This window comes from Taeniopygia guttata, chromosome 5, assembly GCF_048771995.1.
Source record: "Taeniopygia guttata chromosome 5, bTaeGut7.mat, whole genome shotgun sequence".
Taxonomy (NCBI): domain Eukaryota; kingdom Metazoa; phylum Chordata; class Aves; order Passeriformes; family Estrildidae; genus Taeniopygia; species Taeniopygia guttata.
In genome coordinates, this window is record NC_133030.1 from 48,889,677 (window position 1) to 48,917,393 (window position 27,717).

Sequence of the window (27,717 nt, forward strand, 5' to 3'; positions counted from 1 at the left end):
CTACTGGTTTTACTCCACTATGAGAGGATAGAGGGAGAGGACAAGGCCTGCTTCGCTCTTCCATAGAAGTTTGGTTTAAACACTGATTTACACGTGGCTGCAGCGTGCTACTGCCTGCTCCTGCTGGAGAGTCTGTCCAAACAACAACATGCAGATCAGGATTTCAGAAACTGATGGTTTGGTCTGCCCAGCTGTGAAATTTGGATCCTGCTTTGGAAGTCTCGAGTTCTGTCCCTCTGAGTTAGGGATGCTTGGATCTGGGGACACAGTTGAGGCCTCTTTCTTGCTTTGATTCAGATTGCTGCTGAATTAAATTTAGAAAGATACAACTGGTTTAGCCAAATTGAACATTCCCCTGGTTCTTGGGCCACAGAAACAGTAGGTTATAGCAGGACAAACAATCTGCTGCAGGTGTTTCCCTTTCTGTTTGGGTGACTTCATTGCATGTAGAAGATGCTGCCCTGGAGACTGATTGCCATTGAGAAAAGGATGCTACTGGGCAAAGTGCAGATTTCCTTACACTACCTCAACTCAGTTTACTTGGAGTTTCAGTTTCTGAGAATGGAAGACTTTATTTGAGCCTACAGGTGGAGACAGGCAACAAAGACAATAAATTCTGAGCTTGAAGGAGAAAGAGAAGGAGGGTGAACAGCCCTCATCCTTTGGCAGCTACACTGAGCTCCTATCAAAATGTATAATTGTTGTTTGAGTAGCTCTGACAGCCTGTTAGTATCTCAACAATGTCAAAGATCAGTGCTATGTAAAGGCAAACACACACACACACACACATGTATTTATATATACACATATTTTTTGTATATACATGTATACAAACACACATATTTGTCACACAGTAAGAACTTTTCATCTAAAACACAGTAAGAGCACCACACTGTTAACTCAATAAATTCAGGATTTCTGAACCCAAATTTAAATACATAGATTTAATTGAAGTCCTACCTAAGCATTGCCCAGAGGCACGGTCCAGGTCAAACCCATTAGTGCATTGCTGCTAAAATGAGAGAAAAAAGGACACTCAGTGATGGTGAAAGAAGAGGTTTGCAGAATCAAATGCTCATCTGGATTATTATGGTTAGTACAATTGTTCAGCACGATGCAGTACATAAAAATCAAGTTCCTTCCCCAGAGGGCAGTGAGTGAGCCGTGCACCCGAGGCCTCAGCTCAGGAGCGGCACCCTTGGGCAATGGCAGGGTCAGGCTGCTCCTCTGCCCAGGGGTCACCGGTGTGTTATGAGTACAGGGGTACAGTGTGCTATGAGTTCTTAGCACAGAATTACAGTCTTCTAGTTTGGGGTCTTCTTTTTGCCAGAACAGGCAGGTTCATCTCAAGGTACTTGTTACACCCCTCACGGGCTCTAAAGCTCCCCACACAGCCCGTTCAGCACACAACACCTCAGGCATTGACTGATCCGGAGCCACAGTGGAGACATAACAAGCTTAAAAAAATAAGGCTCTTCTTGTCCACCAGATCTTGTAATTTTTAGAGGATAAATCTTTATACAACATGTTATAGGCATTCAAGGTTACTGGAAGCCTTGTTCCTTCCTGTTCTCTGGTGTTAGTCATTATCAGGGCTGCGGCCTTGTGTCTTCAGTACCTCCTCAGCATCTCTAAATTGGTGAAAGTCCTGGTGATAATGGTTTCAAAACCTGTTAAAATGATTCCCTGCTCCTCCTGGTTTTTGACTGGGCCTCCAGCTATTTAGCAAGGAGCCAAGCAATTGACACAAGCACAAGATCTCCCAGTAAATAGGCAATGTAAGCAAGTGATACCCAGAAAACAGGAATCACTGAAGCTACCAGAGGGCAGAGGGATGGAGTGTGTTCAAGATTCTTCCTCTTTTTTTGTTTCTTAAGGATAAAGACACTTATTTTTGGATTTTATTAAAGAAATGAGTGGAAGACTAAAGTACTTAATTGATGTTTGGAAAAGTAGTAAGTTGTAAATGGGAGACAAAGGGTTAGAGAGGTGAGTCAGTGGAAGTGGGTCATTGCAGGAACCAGGGACAGGACATGAAGGGAAACACATGGCACTATTTGGACTGCACCTGCTACTTGCATGTATGAATACACAAAACCACTGCTAGAAGGGTCAGACACGTATGGAGGAATTCTGCTTTCATTTGTTTTGGCATTCCAAGATGTTTTGGTATCATGGAAAGCCAAGATAGTCTAATGGGAGAATATGTAATCACTCTCATGTTTTAAAGAATGTATGTAGTCTACCTTTTGCTCTCCTTTTTGTGTACATATACTACACCTAGATTAGCTGGAAAAGCTCAAATAATTGTTAACAAAATAATTTTGTTTTGGTCAAAAAATGATGATTCAGAAACATTGAAACAGCTGTAGAACTGGTTTCAACAACTTTCTAGAACTTTATTCTAGAAAATATTTCAATATTGTCCAAATTACCAGTTTCAGTATCTTCAGAAAGAACTCACTGCTGTCGTTTCAGTTTCAAGTTGCTTTTTCAAAGCAACTTCAAAAATTAATTTATGCTACAAGATGTTTTTATAAAAATTATAATGTAAACAATATTTTTTAAATTACAAAAACAAACCCTTAAAGACATTTCAAAAATTTTCCAGGGGCATGAAAAGCATTTCCCATACAGATCCAATAATCACAAGAATATCAATAAGCATGACTTGTGCAGGAAATTTTCAATGTAATAGAAGAAAAACAACTACATTTCAGAGGCTTTTGGCAAAGGTATTTAGAAACACAGTTCTGGAGACTGAATCTATCTGGACTATCAACTAGAAATCCAAACAACATGCCTTTAGGGACAGTTTTTCCTGATTTAAAGTTACTTGGAGCCGAGCACACAAAGAACTAATGATTCTGCTATTTCAAGAACTGGACTGCTTTACTTCCATCCACCCTCTTGAACAGAAATGGGTTTGGGCATAAGTGAAAATGAAAACTGGGATACAGTCATTCAGGATCACAGGCCAAAATTAAATAGTCTTGAGACTTCATCCTGCTATACACAGAAAAGATGTATTTAAATGAATGAATTTTCCAAATATGGATGTTTCTCACAAGAGAACTGAGCAGTCTCTGGTTTCATGGGATAGTTTTTCATATTTCCTGTTCCAGAAGTGTTCAGTTTAGAGGCAGAATCAGATTTGCAGCGAGGTCCAGGTTTCTACAGGGATATTTTGCTGAGCTGGCAAGGATGAGTCAATAACCTCAATCCATGTTCAACTCCAGAATCCTGCTGGCTCCAAGTTCTCCCCTCTAAACCCTTGGACCACACAACTTCCTTTCCATGTAAACCCCAGACCACAGAGCTTCCTATCCACCTGCTAGCCAGTGAAGTTTCATGCCATACAGAACTTCGTATAAACCAGTACACACATCTCTGCATGCACCTCTCACCTGTGCTTTTCCAGGGCTTGAAAGGCAGACAGCCAGTGTGAAAGCAGTCAGTATCCTGTAATGCATGTAGAAAATAGGCTGAAAACCTTCTGATATCCAGGCTTATTACATAGAATTAAATATACATGGACAAATGAATTTCTAGTGACACTTCAGTGTATCCCACAGTTTTGCTAACGCGAATTTGGCCTTTGGAGAAGGAGTAATATAACTCCAGATAAAGGCCAGATAAATCTCAGAGCCAGTGACTCTGATGCTGCTATGGTTTTATCCAACTGGGATTGAAACCAGACTGTACATGTCTATGGACTAATTTAATTTTTATGACACCTCATGCAGCAGCTGTTAAATGAACAAGCGTGCAATATTCAATAAAGCAGTTTTTCCCCTCTATGACACCTTTCTTTTGCAAAAATGAAAGCTTCTCTTGCACACTGTGCACGTTTTACAGATGGGTAAACCCAAGCAAGGCCCTGCCTAAGCTGACAGCGTGAAGTGCTGGCAGGACTGCAGACATGTCACGCAGGAGGTCCTGAACCCGAGCCAACCGCTCCAACTGCTAAACCGCATTTCATCCCCAGGAGATCTATCTGAGATGAATCCATTTTCTTGGGGCCAGATTCTGTCCCTTTACGCAGTCTTGAAGGAGACACACTCTGCCAGGTCACCAGCTACCAGAAGCTGTTATCTTCAGTGGAGCCTTCCCCAGGTATATCATCTTCACATCTAGTGCTCCCTGCTGGGTCTCTCTCCACTGCAACTGAAAGATGAGGATCCCTCTCTCAAAGAGCCCCATGCCTGTTTTTGGAACTCCTTACCTGGAGCATAAAAATTATGGTCAAGTAACCTCCCACCTCCAAATATTTACTAACAGATAGAAAAACATGAAAGCACAGTCAGAAACGACTTTTTTCTAGGTCCTGTGAATTTCAGTATTTTGCTGCTGATTTATATAAAACTTCCTAGTACCATTAGATCAATACCTTGCTTATCTTGGATTGTAATCCTAAATGGCAATTGTATAAAATACATTCCCACAAAACCAGTACAGGAAGCAGGGGATATTTTAGGTAGCCTTATCTCTGCTACCCATGTGAGCTGCCAGCTTTCTCTCTTAGAGCTGTCCCTGATTTCCGGAGTGCAAACTGAGCTGCTGAGCAAGATCTACAAATGCATCAGACAAAACCACACACAATGATCGACACATTACAGCAAAGACAAGCTCTGAAAAGCAAACATAAACCCTAAAGAATGGTTGTTCATAGTGGTATGGAGACAGATTGTGCTTGTTGGCAACTTTTGAGTGACAAGGAAAGGCAAATTCTGCACAGAGTTTCCTTACAGTCCAATGTAAAGCATTCAAACTACAATTTTATCCATTTAGGCTTACACTTAATTTATTGATTCCTCAAATATTTCTGAAGATATTTTAAAGTGTACACTTCTATAAAGACTGCATACTCATTTTGCATAGAGTGAGAAAAGCATTGGGGGGGAATACAACAGGTTATAGCAGAATACTGACATATGCAGCAACTGGGCTGTGCTGCACATTGCTGCAGGACAGTGCACAATAACAAAATCCCCCATAAAACAGACAGATAAAATGCAAGCATTTTTAGACAGTCTTTAGTTTCCTTTGCTACAAGATGATATATTCTTTCCTCTTGGTGGGGGAGTGACCTTACTGTCTCATACGTGTTCTGTCTGCACCCATGATCTCAATTTGCTCGTTACTTCAGATCTAAAATCCCCTCAAGAATTATTAACAGGCATGCAGCACAACCTATCAACACTACATGCAGCTGGTCACAGTAGCTTGCCCAGCAGGCAAAATATTTTAAACTAGTGATTAACTTCTGCAATAGTAACTAATTAACTTCAATCAATCACTGTAGCCAGTGGGATCGGTGCTGCTGCCGTTCAGCACTCCCGCAGATGCGCAGAGTATAAGCACAGAGCAAGAGGGAACTCATCAGAGACAGCGCAGCTTTAATAACAGGCAGATCATCTTTCCTCACCTCTGACCACTGAGATCCCATCTCTTTGCAAATGGCTTTTGCAAGTGGATTGGCATAACATGTCCCTGCCACAGCTATTTTCCACAAGTAGGTTTCCCATCAGTAAGCAAAGAAGTTTCATGCATACCACTTACCTTCTTAATCCTTGCATGTCCAAAACCGTCGGGGAAAGGTGGAAAAAAACCAGAGTCTGTGCTGATGAATAACTAGAAAGTTTTCCAAACATTACCCTCTGCTAGCACTTCAGTTCCTCTGTCATTTATAGTCCAAAGAATGAAATGGCAAGTAATGGAGAAGATCGGGAGCCGTCTGTACCTCCTCAGACACTGGAGAGAATACAGAGAAAGCACCTGGTTTTGCTTAGTTCTCTTCTGTAATTCAGCATTAAACCAATTGGAGGAGGAATGTTAAAAATGAACACTTCATTTTCTAAGTATGTTAAACAATGCAAATGGGGGCCTCAGCCTGGGACAGCTGGTTTAGATTACAAAGCTCACCAACTGGCTAGACTCCTCACAACAACCTCGAGGAGCCTGCCAGGATAAAACACTAACAGCTTGAAGGAAAACCTCTCCCGCTGCAAACTTCACAGTTAAATGTGCCTCAGAGCAGAGAGCACCGTTATTGGACAGAAACCCTTATCAAGGGACTGGAGAAGGGAAGGGATTGTTTTCCTTGCTCTGAGAACAAAAAAAAACGTCAGGCTTTTTTGGAGGCCCTCTAGCTGGTGTCCTGGACAATGAATATGCAACACTCGCAGCTCTGTGCCAATGGCATACTGATGAAAGGTCTGACCCTCTGGGAGGTGAATAACTCGAATTCATGATGATCACAGCTACAGGAACTATATTGCTTGGGGATTATTTGAAAACAGGAATAAACAAATTAAACATTCAAAGGAAAACAAATGGCTTGTCTGCAAACACTGGCTCTTTTTAAACTGACCCCATGCTTAAGGGAGTAGTTTATGATATGAAATATTTCTTCAGGAAAAGCATAACTTGCAGATCTCCAGCAATGACTGAAGAGGAAGGAAATAAAGTACTTTTTCAGGTGTTCTGTAACTTTGCCACGGGCAGAGCTTTAGTAGGTCAAGAAGAACATTTATGGGATGTGAAAGGTAAACAATCAGATGCAGTAAAGATTATAGTAGATCCAAAGATGAACACTGAAATTAAAGACAGACATGGACATTAAACAAGTACTTGGAATTTCTGTTGAGTGTCCCATTTGAAAAAACCCTTTATTTCTAAGAAACCTGAAAGTATTATCATACGTCTCTGTGTAACAGATTGAGAAACAGAAGTACAGTTGCTAGAACAGACAATAATAAAATTTGCCTCTAAGCATTGATATCTAGCTTGAGATACAAGGACTGAGCTGCTTTAGAGGTGCTGAGCCCCCACAGGTTGTATTGGAGCCAAAGGAAAGCTCAAAGACCTCTGTATCTTGTTAACTGACTGTAATTATCCAAATTACCTTTCAAAAATGACAGCACCAGAGGCTCCAGGCCATTTCTGACAGTTTGTCTCCCAGTGATTTTCTTGCATCATTTGCACTGCATCAAAAATTAAACACTCCCCTGGAGTCATTCAAACAGTGTCTATACATTTGCAGATAAACAAAACCAACTTACTTACTTTAAATAAAGTTCCCAAAAGCCTAACAAAAACTCACACAAGGGACTTCTGAAGAAGCTGCTGGGCTTGCTGTGAAGTTTTGTCATGGTTCAGGAAACAGGCAAGACAGGATAGAGAGCAAAGACCAGGAAAATTTTCATTGTGGCAAATGTTTAACAGTGAATATTCTCACTGCTCTATACCACCGGAGTTTCTCAATATGCTCAGTAACCTGGAGAGCTTACAGATCTAAGAGTAGCAGTGCTTACTGTATGTTGGAAGTGTGAAAAATCTACTGAAACAATGAGAAACAGCTTTACAGGAAAGCAAATGCTCTGTGCATCCAGCTGTGTGGACGAAGATCTTGCTTCATCTGATAATACTTCACTTGCTAATCCACTGAATTTTTCTACAATCACATGGTAAAATCATTGCATGCATGCCAGAAACACTGTATGAGTGCAGCACCAGTCTGCTCCCAAATAGTTGCCTCAGAGTTCTGATCCATCAGCCAACTGGCAGAGGTGCTCCAGCCCTGGAGACAGGAGGTGAATCCAGATCTCACCACCTAAGGGGCTCCCTTAAGAAGAAATACTGTACAAATGTTTTGATTTTTCCTGTCTCCATCTGACAGCTGGAGGGGATAAAAACCAGAGTATAAAAAGTGTACCAAACCACAACCTGGGCTAGTTTACAGCTTGGTGACTGTTTTGGTTTTTTTTTTCCAAAATAAAAGGACTTGACGTTGTGGCTAAGTGGAATTTCTGCAGTACCTTTCTGTAACTACTATCAGTCACAAAACAATGAGGTGCAGCCACAGCCTTTTCACAACTCTGTTTGGTATGAAGGGTTGTATAAAGGAAGGATTTTGTGGTGCATAAGCCCCCTTTTGTTCCTACAAAAATGAACAATTTGATGCACCTTTCAACACCCTGTGCTGACATCTGCAGCATTTATGCTTAAGATGGTGGCTAAACTTCACGTGGAATAGTGCTCTCACTTCAATGGTCTCAAATGGTCTCCGTAATATAAAATCCATTACTTTATTTAGATTACCTTGACATTGCCTTTGTCTTCATGAGAGGTGCAGAACTGTCCCCAGTATAAAATGGAGCTCTGTTAAATAACTATATTCTCAAAGTTTGCATTGTGCACAGCTAGGGTTGAAACCATATCTCCAGTTAAGACTTGGATTTTGAAAATTGCGTTATATATAATAAGGGGCACATAAAATGTATTGTATAACTTTATTCTTTTGGATGAGACAGCTGCACATATGAATTGAGCTATGCTCCTGCAGATAAAGCACATCATTGGATGAACAGGAGCCCTCAGCACTGGAGAACATAATCTAACAGATTCTAAATGCTAAGACAAAAGCTGTACATAGTCCAGGGAACTTAAGAATAGTTAATTACACTTAGCACCCCTGAACAGAAAATCTTCCTCGCAGAAACAAATAATTCTCTAAGTTTCACAACACTTCATCTCCCTTTTTAACTCTGATTTTATTCTTACATTTCTCTAGAACCACATCTGTCAAACACCCTTCTTGGATGTTCTTGTCATTTTTTAAAATTCTCTCACTCTGAACATTTTCAAGAAAATTTTCAAATGCTGAGAAGAGTCAAAGCATACAAGTCTGTATGGTGGTAGGTGAGCCCAAAATCATTCTAGGTGACAAGTCATAGACATCTTTTAACCAGCCCCACAGACCTAAATTCATTAAAGGAATTTTCCAATAACTGACACTTTAGGCCCTACATGTCCAAGCTTTAGATACTAAAAACATTCATTTTGCTCCTACCAAATCTTATGGAACCAATGTTTTTACCAGCAAAAATGGTAAAACAGCAAAACTGCTGGGCACTTGCAGAAACAACTTCATTTTAATAGCATCTAAGCTTCATGAGATTCACAAGTGGAGCTTTTGCCTGACTGTGGAGATTGAGCTAAGTGTTCTTGGAGACTGCCAAGTAAGCAGGCTTTTGATATTGTCACATGTTGGTGTTATAATACAGGCAGTGATTTGACATACACACATCTCACCCTACTGCCCCTTGAATAGCAGCACATGGGAAACATGGTCTCAAACCCTAATTCTGCTTGAGAAAGAGTAGGGCTCATTTCTTCCACCTCCCAGGAAAGAATCTAAGTTGCAAACTCCAGGTGTTTAGGGAGGGTTGCCTATAATTTTTCAAAGACTACCTTAGATTATCAGCTGAGGTCTGCTTTGTTCATGGTCTGAATTATAATTGCCATCTCATAACATGACTGATGAAATAACCTGTTCCAGATGGCTCAGGCCAGAAGCTCAAAGGCACAGTGCTACATATATTTTCCTTTCCTAGCCAAACATAACACAAGCTAGAATCAACAGTGAAAATTAACATAGTATGTATTTGTAAAGACATCAGTAGTGCTAATTAAAATGTACTGGGAATGTAGGATCCCTGAGATGTTGTGGTGCATTGATCTACAGCTCACAGTACAATTTTTAGGAAGGAGAAAATGTAACAGTTCCTGTTGTGCTGCCATCTCTTGGGGCTCAGCTGCCTCAGCAGTTCCCACCTGCATGAGATATCCATGCCAACCAGAGCCAATGCAGCACCCCTTCCTTTCTCCTGTACAGAGAAGCACCTGTCTGTCTGAGGCACGTGCTCCTTTGGGCAGAGCATACTCCTGATATCATTGCTTCCAAAGAGCAGCGTGCTCAGCCCCACTGCAGTGTCATACCAGGTGGTCTCACAGTGCCCAAACACATGCAATAAACACTTAAAGTCCTCGGTTTACTCTAACTCTACACCTTTGTCCTGGTTTCAGCTGGGGTTAAACCACACTACCCCATAGCTGTACTCTCTTTACAGGTCTTTGGTCACTCTGATGCCAGTTTCTAACTGACAACTTCTTTTAGGACAGAAATCACCAGTGAAAAGCCCAGGCATCACTGTATCCATTCTGAAATGCAACAACTCTAAACATAAACTCTAATATCTGACTCCACTTTACTACTTTGAAAACATTTACTTGTCCCTTTGGATAAGGAGTATTAGGATCTAGCAGGTACATACCAAAACCCAAACAGTTTAAAACAGCCCAGTGAACTGCATCTACTGTAAGACAGAACAATTTCAGGAATATTCCCTCTAGTGAGATCAGGTTTGTTGTTCATGATCACCTGTTTAGCTGTAGTACTTTCTAGGACAGTTCAAGAAGATGCCCGAGGCAAAAAAAAGAGTAATATTCTTGGAAGAATTCTTCAGTATTGTTCAGGGCTTTTTTAACCCAATAAAAGTAAGGTAAACAAGCAAAATGAATGATTACTGTAACTTTCTCAGGAAAAAACCAGAGCCTTTCGCAGCATTTTCGGTGTATGTGACAACTCTCAGCAGAGAGGAATAATTATTCGTGGTAATAGTTTGCAACAGCCTGCAACATTCTTATTGAGTTTTCAATCCTTAGATGACTGACATTTCTACTTTTAAAATATTTTCCTATAAAACATGTATGGAACATCATCCTCTACCTAAAGACAAAAGATGTACTTTTACTTCTTTTTCTGTTGAATCTCAACACAGTTCTGGTAATTACAGTTCAAATTTTGCCTGAAACAAGACAGATATTTTAGTTTGTTTTTGTTTATTTTATAGGATTGACATGTACATAAACTGGGCTGTAGCCTTCTCTGCATTTTTGTCAAATAGTCTAGACAATGTGGTTGAAAACAATGCTCTTTAATCTTGTGACAAAATGTTTACCAGCCCCTTTTAACAGCAAGCATAAATTCTTTATAGCCTGTTTCTGCTAATAATGACCTTCCATAAATAAAGAACTAAACCTCTTAATACTTCTGGACCAAGACTAAAGTCTGTTTCACTGTTGGAGCAAGCCAACATTCAGTCTTCACAAGTGCCTGGGATACATAAACCATTGGGCTCCAATTACGACCAGACAGTTAGAACTATGCACTAAAACCCTCCTTAGAAATATTCAGGACTGATTTATTTTATGCTAAAATGCCTCAAGACTGCTGAGTCTTTTGCAGTTTCCCAAGCCCTTTCCTAACACAAGCACCACACTGGGCACGTCTGGCAGGATCAGGTGGCACCTTAGAGCAGCTGACTGGAGACAGTGGTTCACCTTTACTGGTTAACCTGGCAGCTTTCCCTGGCTGCTGGGCATCAGTGCCAGTAAAAAATCAGCTTCATCTGTGCTTTCTCAGCTCCCAGGTACTTTAATTCCACCACACAGAACTTATATTTTAGATGGGTTTTGTGTTTGGGGTTGTTTGGTGTTTTGTTTTTTTTTTTTGGTAGGTTGTTTTTTTTTGTGGGTTTTTTTTTGTGGGTTTTTTTTTTTTTTTCCCCCACGTTGAGTTGGGCATCCTTTCTCCTTTTTATTCTGCTTTGGCAATTCACTTTGTTTTTATCCAGAGCAAAAGATCAGGCACTGTAGCATTGAGCACATTCTGTATTTTCCATTAAAACACTTCAGGTTCTGAATAAACCCAAACAAGTCTGTGGAAATGCCATCTCTCAACAGGGGTGTTTGAATGTTCACAAGTATGTGCACTATTTTTGTAAGGGCACCTGCCAGAACCCTGGTGATGAAACCAGAGTAGAAAATATTTGACATCAACTCTCTCTTCCAGAGCTTCTATTCTTCCAAATGGTGGAAAACATTCCCCTTTTAAACATGCTTCACTCTCATAGGTGAATGAATACAATATAAGCAAAGGCTCCTGGCTTCTTTTTCCAATAAGACACTTGGCACATTTTTGGGTCTTTTCCTTATCTTAAGATTCTTGGGGTTATATGTTATATGTTAGTTAAATACAGGAGTGTCAGAAAGTTTCCCTATAAGGACTGTTTTGTACTTTCTCAACTGTTTTCCTAACCCCAGAAAACATTTATAAACTTTTCTTTGATTTAAGAACTACTATATTTAATTTACTTATTCCCAAGGCAGGGATGACACCATTTCACAAATTACCTGTTTACTTCTGTGACCTAACCATGCCATTCATAAGAATTGTCTGGGAAACTGGGTGGTAAACATGATGTATGTTGTCTGTTTGTTTTCAGACTTATTATTCACTTCTCTGCAGCAACAAGTGCTGCTGTAAGGCAGCAATTTAGCATGCTGAATGTAGAAATTCCACTGAACAGGGATGTACTCCCATTTCCTAGTGGTGCTGTATGTGCTGCAGAGCTTACAAAGGAGGCAGTTTCTAACACAGTCTTTTTTTTTTTTTTAGTCTGCTGGCCTTTGTCTTGAGTTGCACTGGTTGCCACAGCAGGAGGAGATGAGCAGTACCAGGAGTTCCCTGTTCAGAAGCAGCCTGGCCATGCCCAGGGCTCCCATCCATCAGGAATTGTGGGGTACCAGAACCTCAAGCAGCCATGTGAAAAGTCAGTGGAACTGGACCCATCTTCCAACAGAGGCACTTGCACTGTGAACAGAGTCTGTTGCCAGAGCCTGATAAATCAATCAGTCCCCATTTTGTCCACAGTTCCATAACAAAATTCTAGAAGTTGAAGTTGTGCCAGATAAAGAAAATAGAAAAGAACAAAACTCTGACAGGTTAAATGTGAAAAACAGAAAGTCAGGCCAAGACGGTTTGAGAAACAAATCATAAGAAGCATAAAAGCTAATAATAAATTATTTTTCAGACACACCAAGAGCAGGAAAACTGCCAAACAGTCTGCAGAGCCAACAGATGAACAAGGTATAAAAACAGTGCTTAAAAAAGATAAAACCACTGTAGAAAGTGAAATGCTTCTTCTTCATCTGCATTTGCTAGAGAAACTTCAAGAGAATACCATAGTGGAATAAAAGGGGGAAAAAAGGAGAAAAAGAAGTAAAATCAAATCCACTTTGGGAGGATATGTCTGAATTGAAATGCCAGCAGGAGAGGTTGTAGAACAAATCAAGAAAATAAAGAAAAACCATTCATCAGAACTCACTTGACATTTAGAAATTAAGTGTCGTTAACTGAATTAAATATGACCATTTGCAACAGCTGAATTGTTTATCTGAATTGCAATCTCTCACAAAATTCCCTTGGTGCTAGAAGAAAAGTACCAAATACAATCCTGTATTTAATATGTTTATATATAATGGTTATGATGGTTAATAAAATACAGAACAGTGAACCCAAAATATCTGGAAATCAGTAGCACAGGACAGGAGACAGTGAACTTCAGGAAAAATTTAATCATGGAAAGGATTAAGGGTTGTTAAATCCTAAAAAAAACTTCCACAGTTAAGCATTGGAATGGACTGCCCAGGGAGATGCTGGAGTCACCATCCCTGGAGGTGTTCAAGAAATGACTGGATGTGTCAGTGCTATGGTCTAGTTGATGTGGTGATGATCCATCAAAGGTTGGACTCAGTGGTCTTAAGGGTCTTTTCCAACCTTAATGATTCAGTGATCTTTTAGGCAGAGGTTTTCCTGGAGACTATCCTTAAGAACTACATCTCAAAAAAACCAGCTCTGCTCCATAAAGAGGAATAGAGATTTATTTTTGCATTTACTCTAGCTCCATGCATTTGAAACTGGCTCTAGCCAACTCCATTTGAGCTTCTAGTGAAAATCTTTCATCGCCTAGATTGCCTAGTCCCATTTGGCCAGAGCAGTGGAGGCTTCAGGTAGTCAGCAAAGCATGAGGCTATTTAGTATCTGTACAAGGCAGTTGGAACCACTGATTCAGTGTAGGAGAAGAACATCAGAGTGCAGCAGGCTCCCGGAATCTCCAGCCCTGCCTACTTGGCAGGTTGTGGGAAGCACAGCAGAGTTGCTGTTCTGTTCAGAGTCCAGTAAGGACAGGGGCACTACCAGCAACCCCTCTGCCTGCAGTGGTGCTCTGCAGGTCCTTCATCCAGAGCACTCTGCAGACAATGTGCTATTCAGTCTGCAATTGGGTCCAGACAGATCTGGCAATCCTAGCTATGACTCATTCATTTTCTTTAGAATCCTGTACTCCTCAAATTTTTGTAGTTTCATAATAAGCCTTCTCTAAGTTAGCTGAAAACTGTTACATCTGTTACTGCTCCTATTGTCAAAAATAAAGCAGTGTTCTGTTTGCCTTCATTTTTATTGGCACCCACTACTTAAGCATAGAGCGACGTGCAGTCTAAATATTTTCCAAATCTATTTCCAGAAAAAGTTTCAGTTTTAATTACTATTTTTCAATGTTCCAGTCTACCATTCAAACTACTTTCTTTACAATAGTTTTAGTCCTGCTACAATTTAGCATTGTATCCATGGTATGGCCTGTAAACCAAAACACACAGGTGAACCAGAATCAACTCAGTAATTCACTTGTAGTTCTGAAAATACCCTTTTATTACAGACAAAAGCATAACTCAAATACATTAATACCTTATAACAATAAAAAAAATTACTGTGGGAGATAAGGAAACAGTTTTACCTAAAGGTTAATTTTACAATCTGTGGTTTTCTCCATGACTAGCTGAAACCTAAATCCCATATTTCCCTTTCTCTATGCAGCTTCTTGGACACCTGTCCCCAAACAGTGTCTGGAATCACTCTGATGTCTATTCTTCTAACGAAGTGACCGTATCACTCTCCAAAACTACCCCAAAGGAGGATGTAGCCAGGTGGGAGTCAGCATCTCCTCTTCCAGGTAACCAGATGAGAGGACAGGAGCCCCAAGCTTCCCCAGGGAAGGTTCAGGTTGGTTATCAGGATGAACTTCTTCACAGAAAAAGCTGTCAAGCAATGACACTGTGCCATGGTCTAGTTGACAAGGTATGTTTGGTCAAAGCTTGGACTCAATCTTAGAAGTCTTTTCCAACCTAATGGATTATGTGAAAGAATGTTTGCAGCTTGAATCTCTTATACTTGTTCCCATTTAGGAACTAATATTCTTATCCAGTTTTTTATTCCTGATTTACTCAAAACTGCTACTACCTCCAACTGTTGCTCTATTTACATGCAGTTGCCACTTTGTTGCTTAGGCTAAATATATTCTTTTGTTCATGCTACACTAACTCATGGATTCAGGCTACCTAAGTTGTACAAATGAGGGTAGCTTTATTTAGTTCTAAAAATCCAGCTGCCTCTGCCAAACTTAATGTGGGCGTCTGTCTTTCTCTGCAGCCTTGAAAAGGTCAAAACCATAGAATAGCCTTAGCTCCCTACTCCCTAATTTACAAAAAGTTAGATTTGAAGTATTGTAACCTTTGAGCCTTCTGTTCTAGAGGGTTGTGTCTAACAGTGCTTCTCATTCTAGGGAGTCAGGAGATGCCACTGGTCAGCTTCTACTACCTCAAAATCAATCATTTGCTCACCTTGTAGGAGAGCCTTGGCAGAAAGCTGTCAAATGACAAAATATGCAGCACTTGGAGTGTGTTACACACTTCTTTTTCCTAACCCCTTGGACTATTCCATCAACAATTAGATACTAAGTGGCTATACTATAGTGCTGGCTGATAGCTACTATTTCGTAAGTGACATGAAATAAATTATTCCTAGCTGCCTCAAATCTGTAAAACCTCCTTAGTCTGTACTCCTCTTATCTGATCATGCTGCCATTCAATCCACCTTGCATGACCATCTAGAAATTCACTGGGGGGAAATGCAGGCAGCATCTGATGTCAAAAATTAAAACCTTGGGGTTAACCACATGGTACTGCCAAGATTCCCTTTACCTTTGTGATACTGGCTGATATTCAAACAATATCCAGGCAGCTCTCTGAAGAGTTAGATGTCCTTTAAACTAAGGGAGATAGAACGTTCCAGGTTATTGGTACAAGGGTCAGCTCACTCATTTTGTTAACAAACACAAAACATGGGTATAAATAACTTGTTTCCCTGATACCATTGGTCTGTGGCCTGTCAGTGCTTGTTTCAATGCCACATGTCACAGGGCTTCTACACTCTCTTCTATCAATAACTGGCAAAACCTTCTAATAATAATTGACCATAATTAAAATATTATAATACTTTTTCCACTTTTCTTATGGACTATAGATTGAAAAGGGGTAGGGTTTCATTAGATAGATTGAAAGAGGGGAGGGTTTGATTAGATATTAAAAATAAATTCTTCCCTGTGAGGATGGTGAGACATTGGAACAGGTTATTCAGAGAAGCTGTGGATCCCCCCCGCTGAAGTGTTCAAGGCCAGGTTGGATGGGGCTTTGAAAAACCTGGTCTAGTGAAAGGTATCCCTGCCTATGACAGCAGAGTTGGAACTGATGATCTTGAAGGTCCCTCCCAAACCAGGCCATTTCATGATTCTGTGAAAATACCAAAAACCCATCAGTATATCAACACAAGCAATAAGAAGACATTAATTAACTGCAAAGTCTTCAAGAGGTATAGTGTGAAATACTTACGAGCAAGCATCTTCCATTCTGTCTCTTCTACCTTAGCCATCAGTCACTCCAATACGTAGTCCAGATCCCTGCCTTATTGGTAACTACTTATGCAAAACAGTCAAGAATGGCAAAAAGAAACAATAATAAAATGCAGGGACTGGCACTTGGTAAAGAACCCAGTTATTTACACTGTCACTATAATGTGTGAAATTATATTGCTGTGACTAGCTGGTGTAATGCAGGAAAGTTTAAAAACTCCCAAATATCACACTGTGCATTCCTTTACAGTGGCAATTAGAAAGATCAACCAGCTACTTCCTTCTCTTTGCATGGAATGCAGGATAACCAAAGAACAGCAAAAAAATTAGAAGATATAAAGAGAAGAAGGGAAAAACTTCATTTTTCCCCCACTTACATCAAGCTTGCAAAATGAATTTGTTACTAGAATTCTGTTACCTTAGAACTAAAGATAACTGACAGCTTGTTAGACCAAAACTAGGAGAATCAGATACCACTTTTTCCTTGCAAAAAACAATTATCTTAAATGAAAGAATGAAAAATTTCAGCTGCTGCACCTTGTTCGTAAATTCCAGAGATTTTTTTCCCTCATGCTGCTGTGTGAAAGGCCTACACAATCAGCAGGACAGACTACATGAGTCACGTATGTACATGTGGGAAACTGGAAAGTCAACTATATATGGAATGGTTATCAAGAGCAAAGTAAACACTGAAGAAAAATTAGAGGAAAAAATATATCTACTAATCATTCAATGAAAACAAAGCTTGAATATTTGTAATGGTCTGTGGAACATTCTAAGAAGGAAGAAAGAAAGTAATGAAGTTGCTCTATACTTTTCTGCACAAAAGTACTGCCTGGGACAGAGGCCAGTTGATTTCTAACAAAGCATCAAACCTCACCAATGTATCTGTTGAATAAGTCTTAGGAAAAGAAACCTCCAAGCCATGAGGATTTTCTCCATAGTTCAACAGAGCTCACCTTTGAGGACTTAAGGACTGAAGCTGTTTGTATCTCTGCTGTAGAAGATTTTCGTCTCCATCAAGGAGCTTAATGAGGAACTCTGAAGTTCTTCAGTACCTCTGCCTGGTATTAGATTTCTCTCTTCAAACTCATAGCTTAGTGCAAAACCAGAAGTGATTTACAGCATGCAGAAATAAATGGTCTTACTATGTTTTCTTTATTGGAATTTAGAAAGCTTCCTGAAAGAGAAATGTGTACATATTAAGTTCTCTGCAGTTAAAGAAGAAAAAAATGCATTAAAAAAGAACTGCTCAGTTAGTATCTTCAGAGAATTGTGAGCAGCATGACTCCATTTGTAATTTACAACACACAAGTCACATAATTTTTAAAAACTAACCATTTCCTTCTGCTTTGGCTCATCAAAAGGCAATTTCATTGCAAAGCGGTTATATACCATTAAACAGACATGACCACAAGACCAAGAGAGATTGCACAGAAGCCATCTGATTTCACTTTTCCTTATAATTGCTATATATATAAAAAAAAAGTAGCTGTTCTAGTCCAGTTTAAATGAAGATGTACATTTGAAGTATCTAACTACAATATTCTCAGCTGAGGTAATTTGAGATTCTCATTACATTTACTACATAACACAGAATTTACTTTGGTAAATATGTGGCTGCGATCTTTTCAGAAATCAAACTGCCAAACTGTCCATAATTGGGTAAAAAATTTAAAATCAAAATCCAATATGGTAGGTCAATCCAGTTAAAAATTTGCTAAGTCTTCCATGAAACATTACTATACTGGAGAAAAGGGTTTCAAACAACTCTTAAAGTAAGTACAGCAAATAAAAAAACCTTTGCTAGGTTTCAAGGCAATAAATGGAATCCACTATATGACCTCTATATAAATAAATGCAAAGACTTCTTGCATTATTTTGGTTGATTCTGTACAAGTTCACTAATTAATTTTATTTAAATATAACTCTTACAATAATTTTATCCAGAACCTTAATGAAAATGAAGAAGATTGACAGTTCTAATATAGAACTTGCACAACAGTTATCTTAACACTGACTTAACAAGGAGAGGCATATAAAAAGACTTAGAAATTACACATTTTAAATTGAAGATGTTTTATCTCAAGATTCACTATGAGGATGACACTTATTCTTTAGTATGCAACTTCATTTTTTACCTGTTAAAGTTATCACAGCAAAATTTACAGAATAATTGACTTTGGCCTTGGTTGTACAAAGACCTATTTACACATTTGAGATAAGCAAGCACATTCCTCCCATTTAATTCTATACATGTGTTCAAGGTTTAAGTTTATATTTGGATCTACAAAATCTTGCAAGATAAAAAGTCTCTCATATATACACCTTGGACCATTAGACATTTATATATGTGAATGTATCATCTGCTAAATTACCCATTCTTCACATGGATGTGAAGCCTGACTTCCATAGTCAACTCCTTGGTGCTGATGGGTTTGACTGCTGAAAACAGCTGTTTGTCTGGGGAGGGTACCTCAAATCACTGTGCAAAGAGATTAATGTGCCTCAAATTGCCCCCAAATGCAATTAAACTTGTAAATAAAAGCTACATGTCCGAAAGTACATTAAATAAACACCATTAATTGGGTGTTTAATTTATGTTCTTTAGTTCTGTTTCTTGAAGGTAGGTGGTAGATCTTTTTAGTGGAAAAACAAATCTCAACACCAAAGAGTTAATGCTCTCTATTCATATCTGAGATAACCCAGTATACCTAAGGTTTAAAAATCCTTTAATTTGTCTTGCGACAATCTAGCAACAAGATAGATTTTTTTTTTTCAGATAAATATTTAACCCACACCCAAAATGAATGCCTGCTATACAGAAGGCAATTATTCATTCCACCATTAGAATTTCTGAAGCATTGATAAGTTTGTAAGTACAAGAAAAGCAAGGTACAATTGCAATCAAATACATGACTTTTTACAGAAGGCCTCATTGTGGTAAATTATATACAACATAGTGTTCTCATTTCCTTAAAGTGCTACCATCATTGTCCTGATGTATCAGATCTTCTATTGTTTTAGGAGGTCTTTTAATACAGCACCAGCACTGGCATCAGGGGACACTGGCAGTGGTGTAAAAGTAGGCAATGCATCAGAAATAGGTTTCATAAGCAGATGTCCAGAACTACTAGCTGGAGTTATGAGAGGCACTGCTGCAGATCGAGGTGCTAAAAATGGATTTGCATCTGGTCTTCTACCCACTCCCGAGACTGGAGAATCTGGAATATAGAAAAACCCAAACCAACAATGAGAACACTTTGTTAAAAAACATTTCTAAATCTATCCAAATTTTCAGCATGTGTTCAGAGAGATGTTCTAAAACTGCCTATTACTTCTGCAACATTTAAGTCCTTGAAAACCTCCTTGACATGGGCTGTAGACACCTTCAAAGACTTTTACTGTCTCTGACTACTCTCATAGAACCATAGAATCCTTTAGGTTGGAAAAGACTCCTAAAGTCAAGTCAAAGTGTTAATCCAGCAACGCCAAGTCCACCACCAAAACTCTGTAACAGCTCAAGCTACCCAAGAAAATGTGCACATTATCACCCTTTGCAGTTCACTTCACCTTTGCAATGCCAGACATGAAGTATGACAGATTGACTCCAACACTGTGCAGAGGTGTAAGGGCACATGCACTACAGTGCAGAGCACAGGAAGGTTTCCCAGCACATGGCACAGCTTCCCCAGGGTCAGCCCCAAGAAAACCTCCATAAATAAACAGCACTTTGTACCATCTAACTACTTTAGTTGAATTGAAAGAGGGTTTTTTAGCATCTATATCTCTGTACTTACATATAATATGTAGGGGTTTGGTGTTCAGGGCTTTTTGTTTAAATTTTCTTTTGAGTTTACAGCTAAGTTTCAAACAAAACCAGCAGGCCTATATTAAGGTGAAGTCTTAAATACATGTGAAAAAAATTAAGAACAAACTGGACCAGCTAAATTGAAGATTTGAATTTTTTATTATTTAAGACAAAAGTACATTAATTTAACATGCATAATGTAAGCTGAACTGTCCTCCGAACTGTCTTAGAAAAGGTCAACAGCATACAGGGATTTCACACTAGGCCATACACTTAGCTGATTTTATTTTGGTCCTCTCTGAACAATCAGGTTCTATACACCAGAGACACTGCAAAGTTGTATTACTTACATTCTTCACTCACTTCAACACAAGTTGATCAACAGGGATGCTGAAAATCAGGACTGGGTTCACTGCTACACCATATGAAGTTGTCTACACAGCAACTGTTTGGCTCTAACAGGTGCTGTTAAATCCTTCCTATATTAAAGAGAGTTTGGTCCCTCTAATCTTCTGTATTGAGAGTTTAGAAAGTAAGGTATAGATGCAGTGGGAAGGAGAGATAGGAGAAGAATTAAAAAAAAAAGACAAGGGCATGGCTGGGGAGAAGAAATCAAGTTCATAATTTACAAGTGAGGAAACACAGAAACATTAAAATCCTCTTGAAAAGTCTACCTTTAGTTATTTATGTTCTATGTAAAGATTAGAATGTTACCTTGCAATTGACTGCTGGGTGGAGTACTGCTAGTTTTACCAGTTCCTGCTGCTCCTAAAGGTTTCATGTGATGAACAGAGAGCTTGGGTGGGGGAAGGCTCGGGCAAGATTCAGTTTCAAGGAATTTCACAAACAGTTCTGAAAAAGACTATAAGAAGCTACTAGTTATTATATTTCACTGATGCTCTGGTGACAAGCACTAAGTCAAAAATACATATATACATAAAATAAAAAGCTGTCAATGGCTTCCAATCAACTTCTTACTTGTACTTAGTACTAAGCAGTCCTCAGTGAGTGACAATGAAATTTATTTTCAAAAATACACTCTTTGTTGTTGTCTCACTAAGGGGCATTTATATAAAATTGATAAACTCTAAAGATAACACACATACTTCTACCATGTTCCATTATTGATTTAAGCTAGTTATTTTAAGAATTCTATACTATTACTGACATCACAGTATTTCCTTAGTCTTTGCTCAACCAATCTGTCCTCCAGAAACATATAAAACCCAATCTTTTCTCTTAAAGCCCATGTACGCTTTATTTAATGAAGAATCTCAAATAAAGGAAGCATGGAATGATTAAAGTGTCAGTAGCAAGACAAGATAAAATTTGACTTAGTAAAGTGTGTACTGTTCACACAAAAGCATTAATTTTTCTCTTTTACTTCTACAGTTAATCAGACCACAGGCCTTTAGTGGCCTATGTGCCTGCACTATTTTAGGGAGAAAAAACCAATCCCTACACTTCAAGATAATTTACAGGGTTCCATTCTCAACATTTCTAGCTCAAGTGAGCAAAAAACCAGTCAATCCAAAAACCCTAATCCCTCAGTGCTTGATCCTTAAGTACATTATTTACTGGCCTGCAAAATGGAAAGCTCCATAGATAAACTGCTGTCATGGATCATGCTATGAGATCTGTTGCTTTACACTATCTGAAAACTTAAAATATCAGTTTTATATGCTGTACATAGGAGGAACTAGCTGCAGCAGCTGAAAAAGCTTTTCAGTTTAAATTTAAAGGACATATGGGAACAGTCATGAATACACAATGTCATGGTATTCTATACTGTTGAGAATTGTGTAATTCCATACTCCCACATACATTTAACTTTCAGCATTTATAGTTTGCAAGATGAAATCCATACTTTAAGAAGAGTGATGCCAGGAACCAGTGGAACAGTAATTGTCTTCTGCATTAGAAGACAAGATTTATCACTGTATAATTTTCAATGTCTAAATAATTCCTTAGTGCAGGAAAAAAGTATTTTGCCAAAGCAGTTGCATAAAACAAAGCAAGATATAGAAGCACCAGTAAATGTAGCTCAATATACTGATGAACCAAACATGACCATTAACATGCAACTTCCCCATTCTTCCACTCAAACCAAGAGAATGAATGATTAATTCTTACACTATTAAAAATGTTCTGATGAGTTGGTCTCAAGGGTGTGCTAGGAACACTCTTTGACCCAGCTCCTCCACCAAGCCAGCCAGTCACCCATCTTGTAACTCCTCTTTGCTCTTCAGATAGTAACTAGAGAAGTATGTAAAGAAAACAAAGTTAGGAAACAACAAAAATAAAGCATCACATAAAAGAAAGTGAACAACTACAGGCTGCAATGCCACATAATGTGGCAGTCCTAGAGATAAATACAAATCTTTATTATTGTCAAAACCATATTCTCCACCTCCCAAAGAGGTGACAGTCTAAAAAATTGCCTCTTTATTTAAAAACATAAGCCTCACATTTTTCACAATAACTACTAGTACATATGTATCAGGCTTACTTTTCTGTAACTGATCTATTATAGCTACTCTACACAAGAGCATAAAATCCTTTTCTTTCTGCATTAGCATTCCTCAGCAAAATGAAATCCACCCTATTAAAACAACATTATCGAAAGATTAAGATCATCATACAAAAAACATTTTAAAGTCCCACATTAAAAAAAGGTGAGATGAAAGAAGAAAAAAAGCACTTTCCCCAAAAAATGTGCAGGGACATTTAGTTCAGCAGTGCAAGTCATTCTGTTTTCACATAAGGATACTGAAAAAAGAGAGAAAAAAGAGAGAAAAAAAGAGAGAGAAAAAAGAGAGAAAAAAAGAGAGAAAAAAGAGAGAAAAAGGAGAGAAAAAAGAGAGAAAAAAGAGAGAAAAAAGAGAGAAAAAAGAGAGAAAAAAGAGAGAAAAAAGAAAAAAGAGAGAAAAAAGAGAGAAAAAAGAGAGAAAAAAGAGAGAAAAAGAGAGAAAAAGAGAGAAAAAAGAGAGAAAAAAGAGAGAAAAAAGAGAGAAAAAAGAGAGAAAAAAGAGAGAAAAAAGAGAGAAAAAAGAGAGAAAAAAGAGAGAAAAAAGAGAGAAAAAAGAGAGAAAAAGAGAGAAAAAAGAGAGAAAAAAGAGAGAAAAAAGAGAGAAAAAAGAGAGAAAAAAGAGAGAAAAAAGAGAGAAAAAAGAGAGAAAAAAAGAGAGAAAAAAGAGAGAAAAAAGAGAGAAAAAAGAGAGAAAAAAGAGAGAAAAAAGAGAGAAAAAAGAGAGAAAAAAAGAGAGAAAAAAGAGAAAAAAGAGAGAAAAAAGAGAGAAAAAAGAGAGAAAAAAGAGAGAAAAAAGAGAGAAAAAAGAGAGAAAAAAGAGAGAAAAAAGAGAAAAAAAGAGAGAAAAAAGAGAGAAAAAAGAGAGAAAAAAGAGAGAAAAAAGAGAGAAAAAAGAGAGAAAAAAGAGAGAAAAAAAGAGAGAAAAAAGAGAGAAAAAAGAGAGAAAAAAGAGAGGAAAAAAGAGAGGAAAAAAGAGAGGAAAAAAGAGAGAAAAAAGAGAGAAAAAAGAGAGAAAAAGAAGAGAAAAAAGAGAGAAAAAAGAGAGGAAAAAAAGAGAGAAAAAAGAGAGAAAAAAGAGAAAAAAACCCGCCTAGTTTTCTGCAAAGTATTACCTGATCAAGTTCCTCCTTTTTCAGTCCCAAGATACTTCCCATTAACCTTAACACTTCAACACGTTTATTTTTTGGAGTATGAAAGTGTCCAACAAAGAGATTTCTCATCAACAATCTGCAGAATAAGAGAAGGTAGTTATACAAGTTGCTATTGGGTAACAGCTGACAACATAATATTTATGCATTTATTCCTCATACTCTTGCCTAATGTACAGTAATATAAATAAACATATCAAATACAAATAACTAAAGGGTACTTCATCAATTTCCTCCAAGTTGTTGCATTTCTTACACATTGTGGATTTGGACAGTATTAGCAATATTGTAGGCTGTGAGGTGAAACTGAATGGTAACATGAGCAAATCCGGATGTACATACTACAGTCAGGGAAAATGCTCATTCTAAGATCTTGATTCAGCAGAGCATTTAAAAAGAAAGTTCTGTGTAGTCCCATACCAAGACATAATGAAGGGGGAAAGGGAGCCCATCTGCCTATTGCTGTTTCAGTTCTGTTGGGTAGAAAAGAAAAAAAAAAAAAAGGACCAAGGAATAGATTTACATGAGATCCAGGTGATGCAGATACATGAAAAGGCTTGCTGTTCACACCCTGAACATTACAAAATATGTCCATTAAGAACTCCTATCTCCATTTGCAGAGCTCATGCTAGAGAAGTGCACTGCTACTTAAGAAACACATCAGTGAGCCGAAGTCACATATCTATTGGCTTTACTAATCAAAAGGACTATTTACGACCACCAAGCAATTGAAAAATAACAAAATAATAAAAGTGCAATTACACGGTAACATATAGAAGTACTACTACACCTGCAACTGTGAGTGCTACATCTGTACATTGCGAGGAATAAACCCAAAAACTTAGACCAAATCTTTCATTAAAGACTTACTTGTCCACTTTTCCTTCTGTGCTGTTCATAAGGTTCATTAGTTTATTTTGCACATCTTCTAACATTTCTCTTTTGATCTCACCTATAAATGTAATGTCACAGCAAAAGAAAGAAAACCTTTGAAACGTTGTTGCAAAATTGATCATCAATACATACTTTCATAAATATTGCTATGGTGCTTTTAAGTAAAAAACAAAACCATAAAATCAATGTGATTTTTTTAAAAAGGTGTCAACCTAGTAAGTCATTGCTACTCAAAACCACAAGCTGAAATTTCAGGAATGATACTCAAATGCTCAGGTACAGGACCACACATTAAATAAATCCATTGCAGAAATTCTGATGAACTGCTCTTTTCTATCTAAACAACACACAACTAGAAAGAAATCCTTCAGCAAGGCCTGTGCTGGCAATCTTTTTCATAATGACCAAATTCCATGTTGGCACCAGGTCTTTTGGATCTCTGCTCATAACCTCCAGTATTATCAAGCCCAGGTATTCTGCGTACCCTACTATCAGGTTGCTACAGCCTTTGAAGCACCAAGGAGTTCTCAGGTTTCCTAGATGAATTACTGGCTAGCAGAGCAACATCAGGAGCTTGTTGAGGGTCTGTTCTGCTTGGACCCTTCCCACTCCTGTGGCTGATGCAAGCCCTGGAAACAGCATGCTGGGAACACACTAATGCATCGTAGAAACAGTGTTGTGTCCTAGCAAGAGAGGCAGACACATGCAAGATTACCCATAATCTTGGGAACAAAAACATTAATGGAAGAGATGAAGTGCCACAGCTACCATGAACCAAAAACAAGACTGTGAGAAAAATGGCAAGCACTTCAGTCAGGCATCATGGCCTGAAAGCTGAATAAATAGGCCAGAATTCTAAGTCAGTGAATGTGAGGTGGCCTAAGATCATAAAGACAACAAAAGCATCATCTCTCACCAAACAGGGGTTCCGCAACATACTATCTCTGAAGCCTAATAAAAGTACAATTAAGCCTTATTGACACACAAAAACTTGACAAATATACTGTAACATGGACTGTCCATGTGAAGACCAAGTCTACCCTACAGATATAAGCAGACAGGAAGAACTTTTTCTCCTCTCTCCCTATGAGGTGTAATGCTTACCTCCAAATCCTTCAGAAAAAATGCTGATCAACTTAGTTCTTAACAATTTTTGGCTCATGTTAATTAAAAATGCTTCATTAAAAAGCCACAAAAGATACACTTTTGTTTATCAATCTCATAGTTAATTTTTAAAAAAGTCTCAACATCTTTATAAGAAAAATTACTTCTAAGGATTTTAACAACCTTCAAATAATCTGTGGTACACAGAAAGGATTCCACTAATTTCCACAACTTTCAATCTTAAATAAATGCATGTCACAACTATGTTGACAAAACATGGTTCTCAATTAACACTAATTAATTCACTCCTTGAGAATTCACACAGAGATTTCACATATATACACATCAAAGAGCCAGTCTGTGAAATGGATACAACTTAATACGCCCTGTTCAAATACTCCACATCTTTATACAAACATTTTACTTCACAAATATGAATTTTAAGGAGTACAGAATAGAACAAACTAATGTCATGCTGGGAAAGTTCTTAGTCAAGGAACACACAGAGTAAGCTCCTCATTCAAAGCAAGGTAAAACTAAAGCAAAACATGTATTATACACCAATGTATCTTACAACTAATACACTAATGTAACTAACATTACATACACTAATGTATGTAGTGTATACATACACTAATGTAACTAACAACTATCTCCATATGCATCAAAATCCATTCCAATAATGTGATTGCTCTTCAGCACTCCTTTCTCAACACACCAGATTGAAGCACAGGAGAATTAATCCATGGTTTCAAAGTTTACATTTACTTAAAATTATGCTACTTTGTAAATATGGTTAAATAGAACACCAGAACTTGAAGGAAAACGTAGGTAATATACATGTAGAATGATACAGCTTCAGGAGCATATATAAGTGAGTTGTTGTTTGGATGTCCACAGAACAGAAGAGAATAAAGAGAGTTATACTACTAACGCCACAAAAAGACAAACAAGCAGCATTTGAAAACAAATTTCATTTAAATTTTACACTGTTGTTATTTCCCTACAAAGCACGACAATTGTGAATTGGTTTTTCAATTTTTATTAATTTAATTTATTCATTTATGATGGATTGTAAAACAAAAGTATTAAAATTCAACGAAATGAGAAGTATTAGTAATCTAATACTTTTAAAATATTTAAATTTTAAATATTTAAAATTTTAAATATTTTGCATCGAAGAGGATCAAATTTTCAGGACCACTACACAGCTATATTCCATCCACAATGATTATGCAACTTTATAATTAAAAATATTTTTTAAATGGAACATTTCCCTTTAAAATAGAATCCGACTTAAACATGTACTTTGGGTGTATGAAAAGACTAAGTAACAAAAAGGTCCTGAGCCAAAATTCAGCATGAACTGCTGTAAAGCAGACATCTACAGTCTCCAATAATTTGTTAACCATTTATGGCAACCCAGAAAACTGCATCTGGTACATCTTATACTTTTCCATTAAAATCACTTCTTCTGCCAAAAAATCCATGAAGAAATCCTTCAAAAGATTTGGCTAACAAAACTGTGTCTAGGAATGTATTTGGCCAATTTTCAATAAGATATTTTATGTTTTCTTGTATAAATAGAGAATACGAAGTGTTATTTTTTTCTATAAAAATCATGATTTACTGTACAAACAACATTAACATGCTGTTTCCTTTATGCAACAATTCAATTTTATCAAGTAAATTGCTTGCCAATACAACACTGCTTGATACTCATTTTCTCTCTGAGCTTAAACCCCTCCTGCTTTCTTATGCAAGGGTTTAACATTAAAATTAAACAGTAATGAAGAACTT

The 27,717-nt window shown here is 37.9% G+C and overlaps 2 protein-coding genes across 4 annotated transcripts in view; both read right to left on the reverse strand.

The window, feature by feature from the left end:
* FBLN5 (fibulin 5) overlaps positions 1-5,893 on the reverse strand; it is a 44,939-nt gene extending 39,046 nt beyond the window's left edge. The window contains exons 1-3 of one of the 2 annotated variants that reach the window (XM_012574051.5): positions 5,563-5,893; positions 3,408-3,462; positions 961-1,012 (exon numbers count right to left, since the gene is read on the reverse strand). In XM_012574051.5, coding sequence (XP_012429505.1) covers positions 961-1,012; positions 3,408-3,462; positions 5,563-5,654 — 199 coding nt within the window. In that variant the 5' untranslated portion in view covers positions 5,655-5,893. The remainder of the gene's footprint in view (positions 1-960; positions 1,013-3,407; positions 3,463-5,562) is intronic. The other variant, XM_072930347.1, reaches the window with a different exon arrangement.
* Positions 5,894-17,569: 11,676 nt separating this feature from the next.
* TRIP11 (thyroid hormone receptor interactor 11) overlaps positions 17,570-27,717 on the reverse strand; it is a 28,900-nt gene continuing 18,752 nt past the window's right edge. The window contains exons 16-20 of one of the 2 annotated variants that reach the window (XM_030274866.4): positions 24,790-24,871; positions 23,884-23,998; positions 22,375-22,497; positions 20,956-21,103; positions 17,570-19,654 (exon numbers count right to left, since the gene is read on the reverse strand). In XM_030274866.4, the coding sequence (XP_030130726.4) occupies positions 19,446-19,654; positions 20,956-21,103; positions 22,375-22,497; positions 23,884-23,998; positions 24,790-24,871 (677 nt within the window). In that variant the 3' untranslated portion in view covers positions 17,570-19,445. Of the gene's footprint in view, positions 19,655-20,580; positions 20,721-20,955; positions 21,104-22,374; positions 22,498-23,883; positions 23,999-24,789; positions 24,872-27,717 lie in introns of those variants that run through there. The other variant, XM_030274867.4, reaches the window with a different exon arrangement.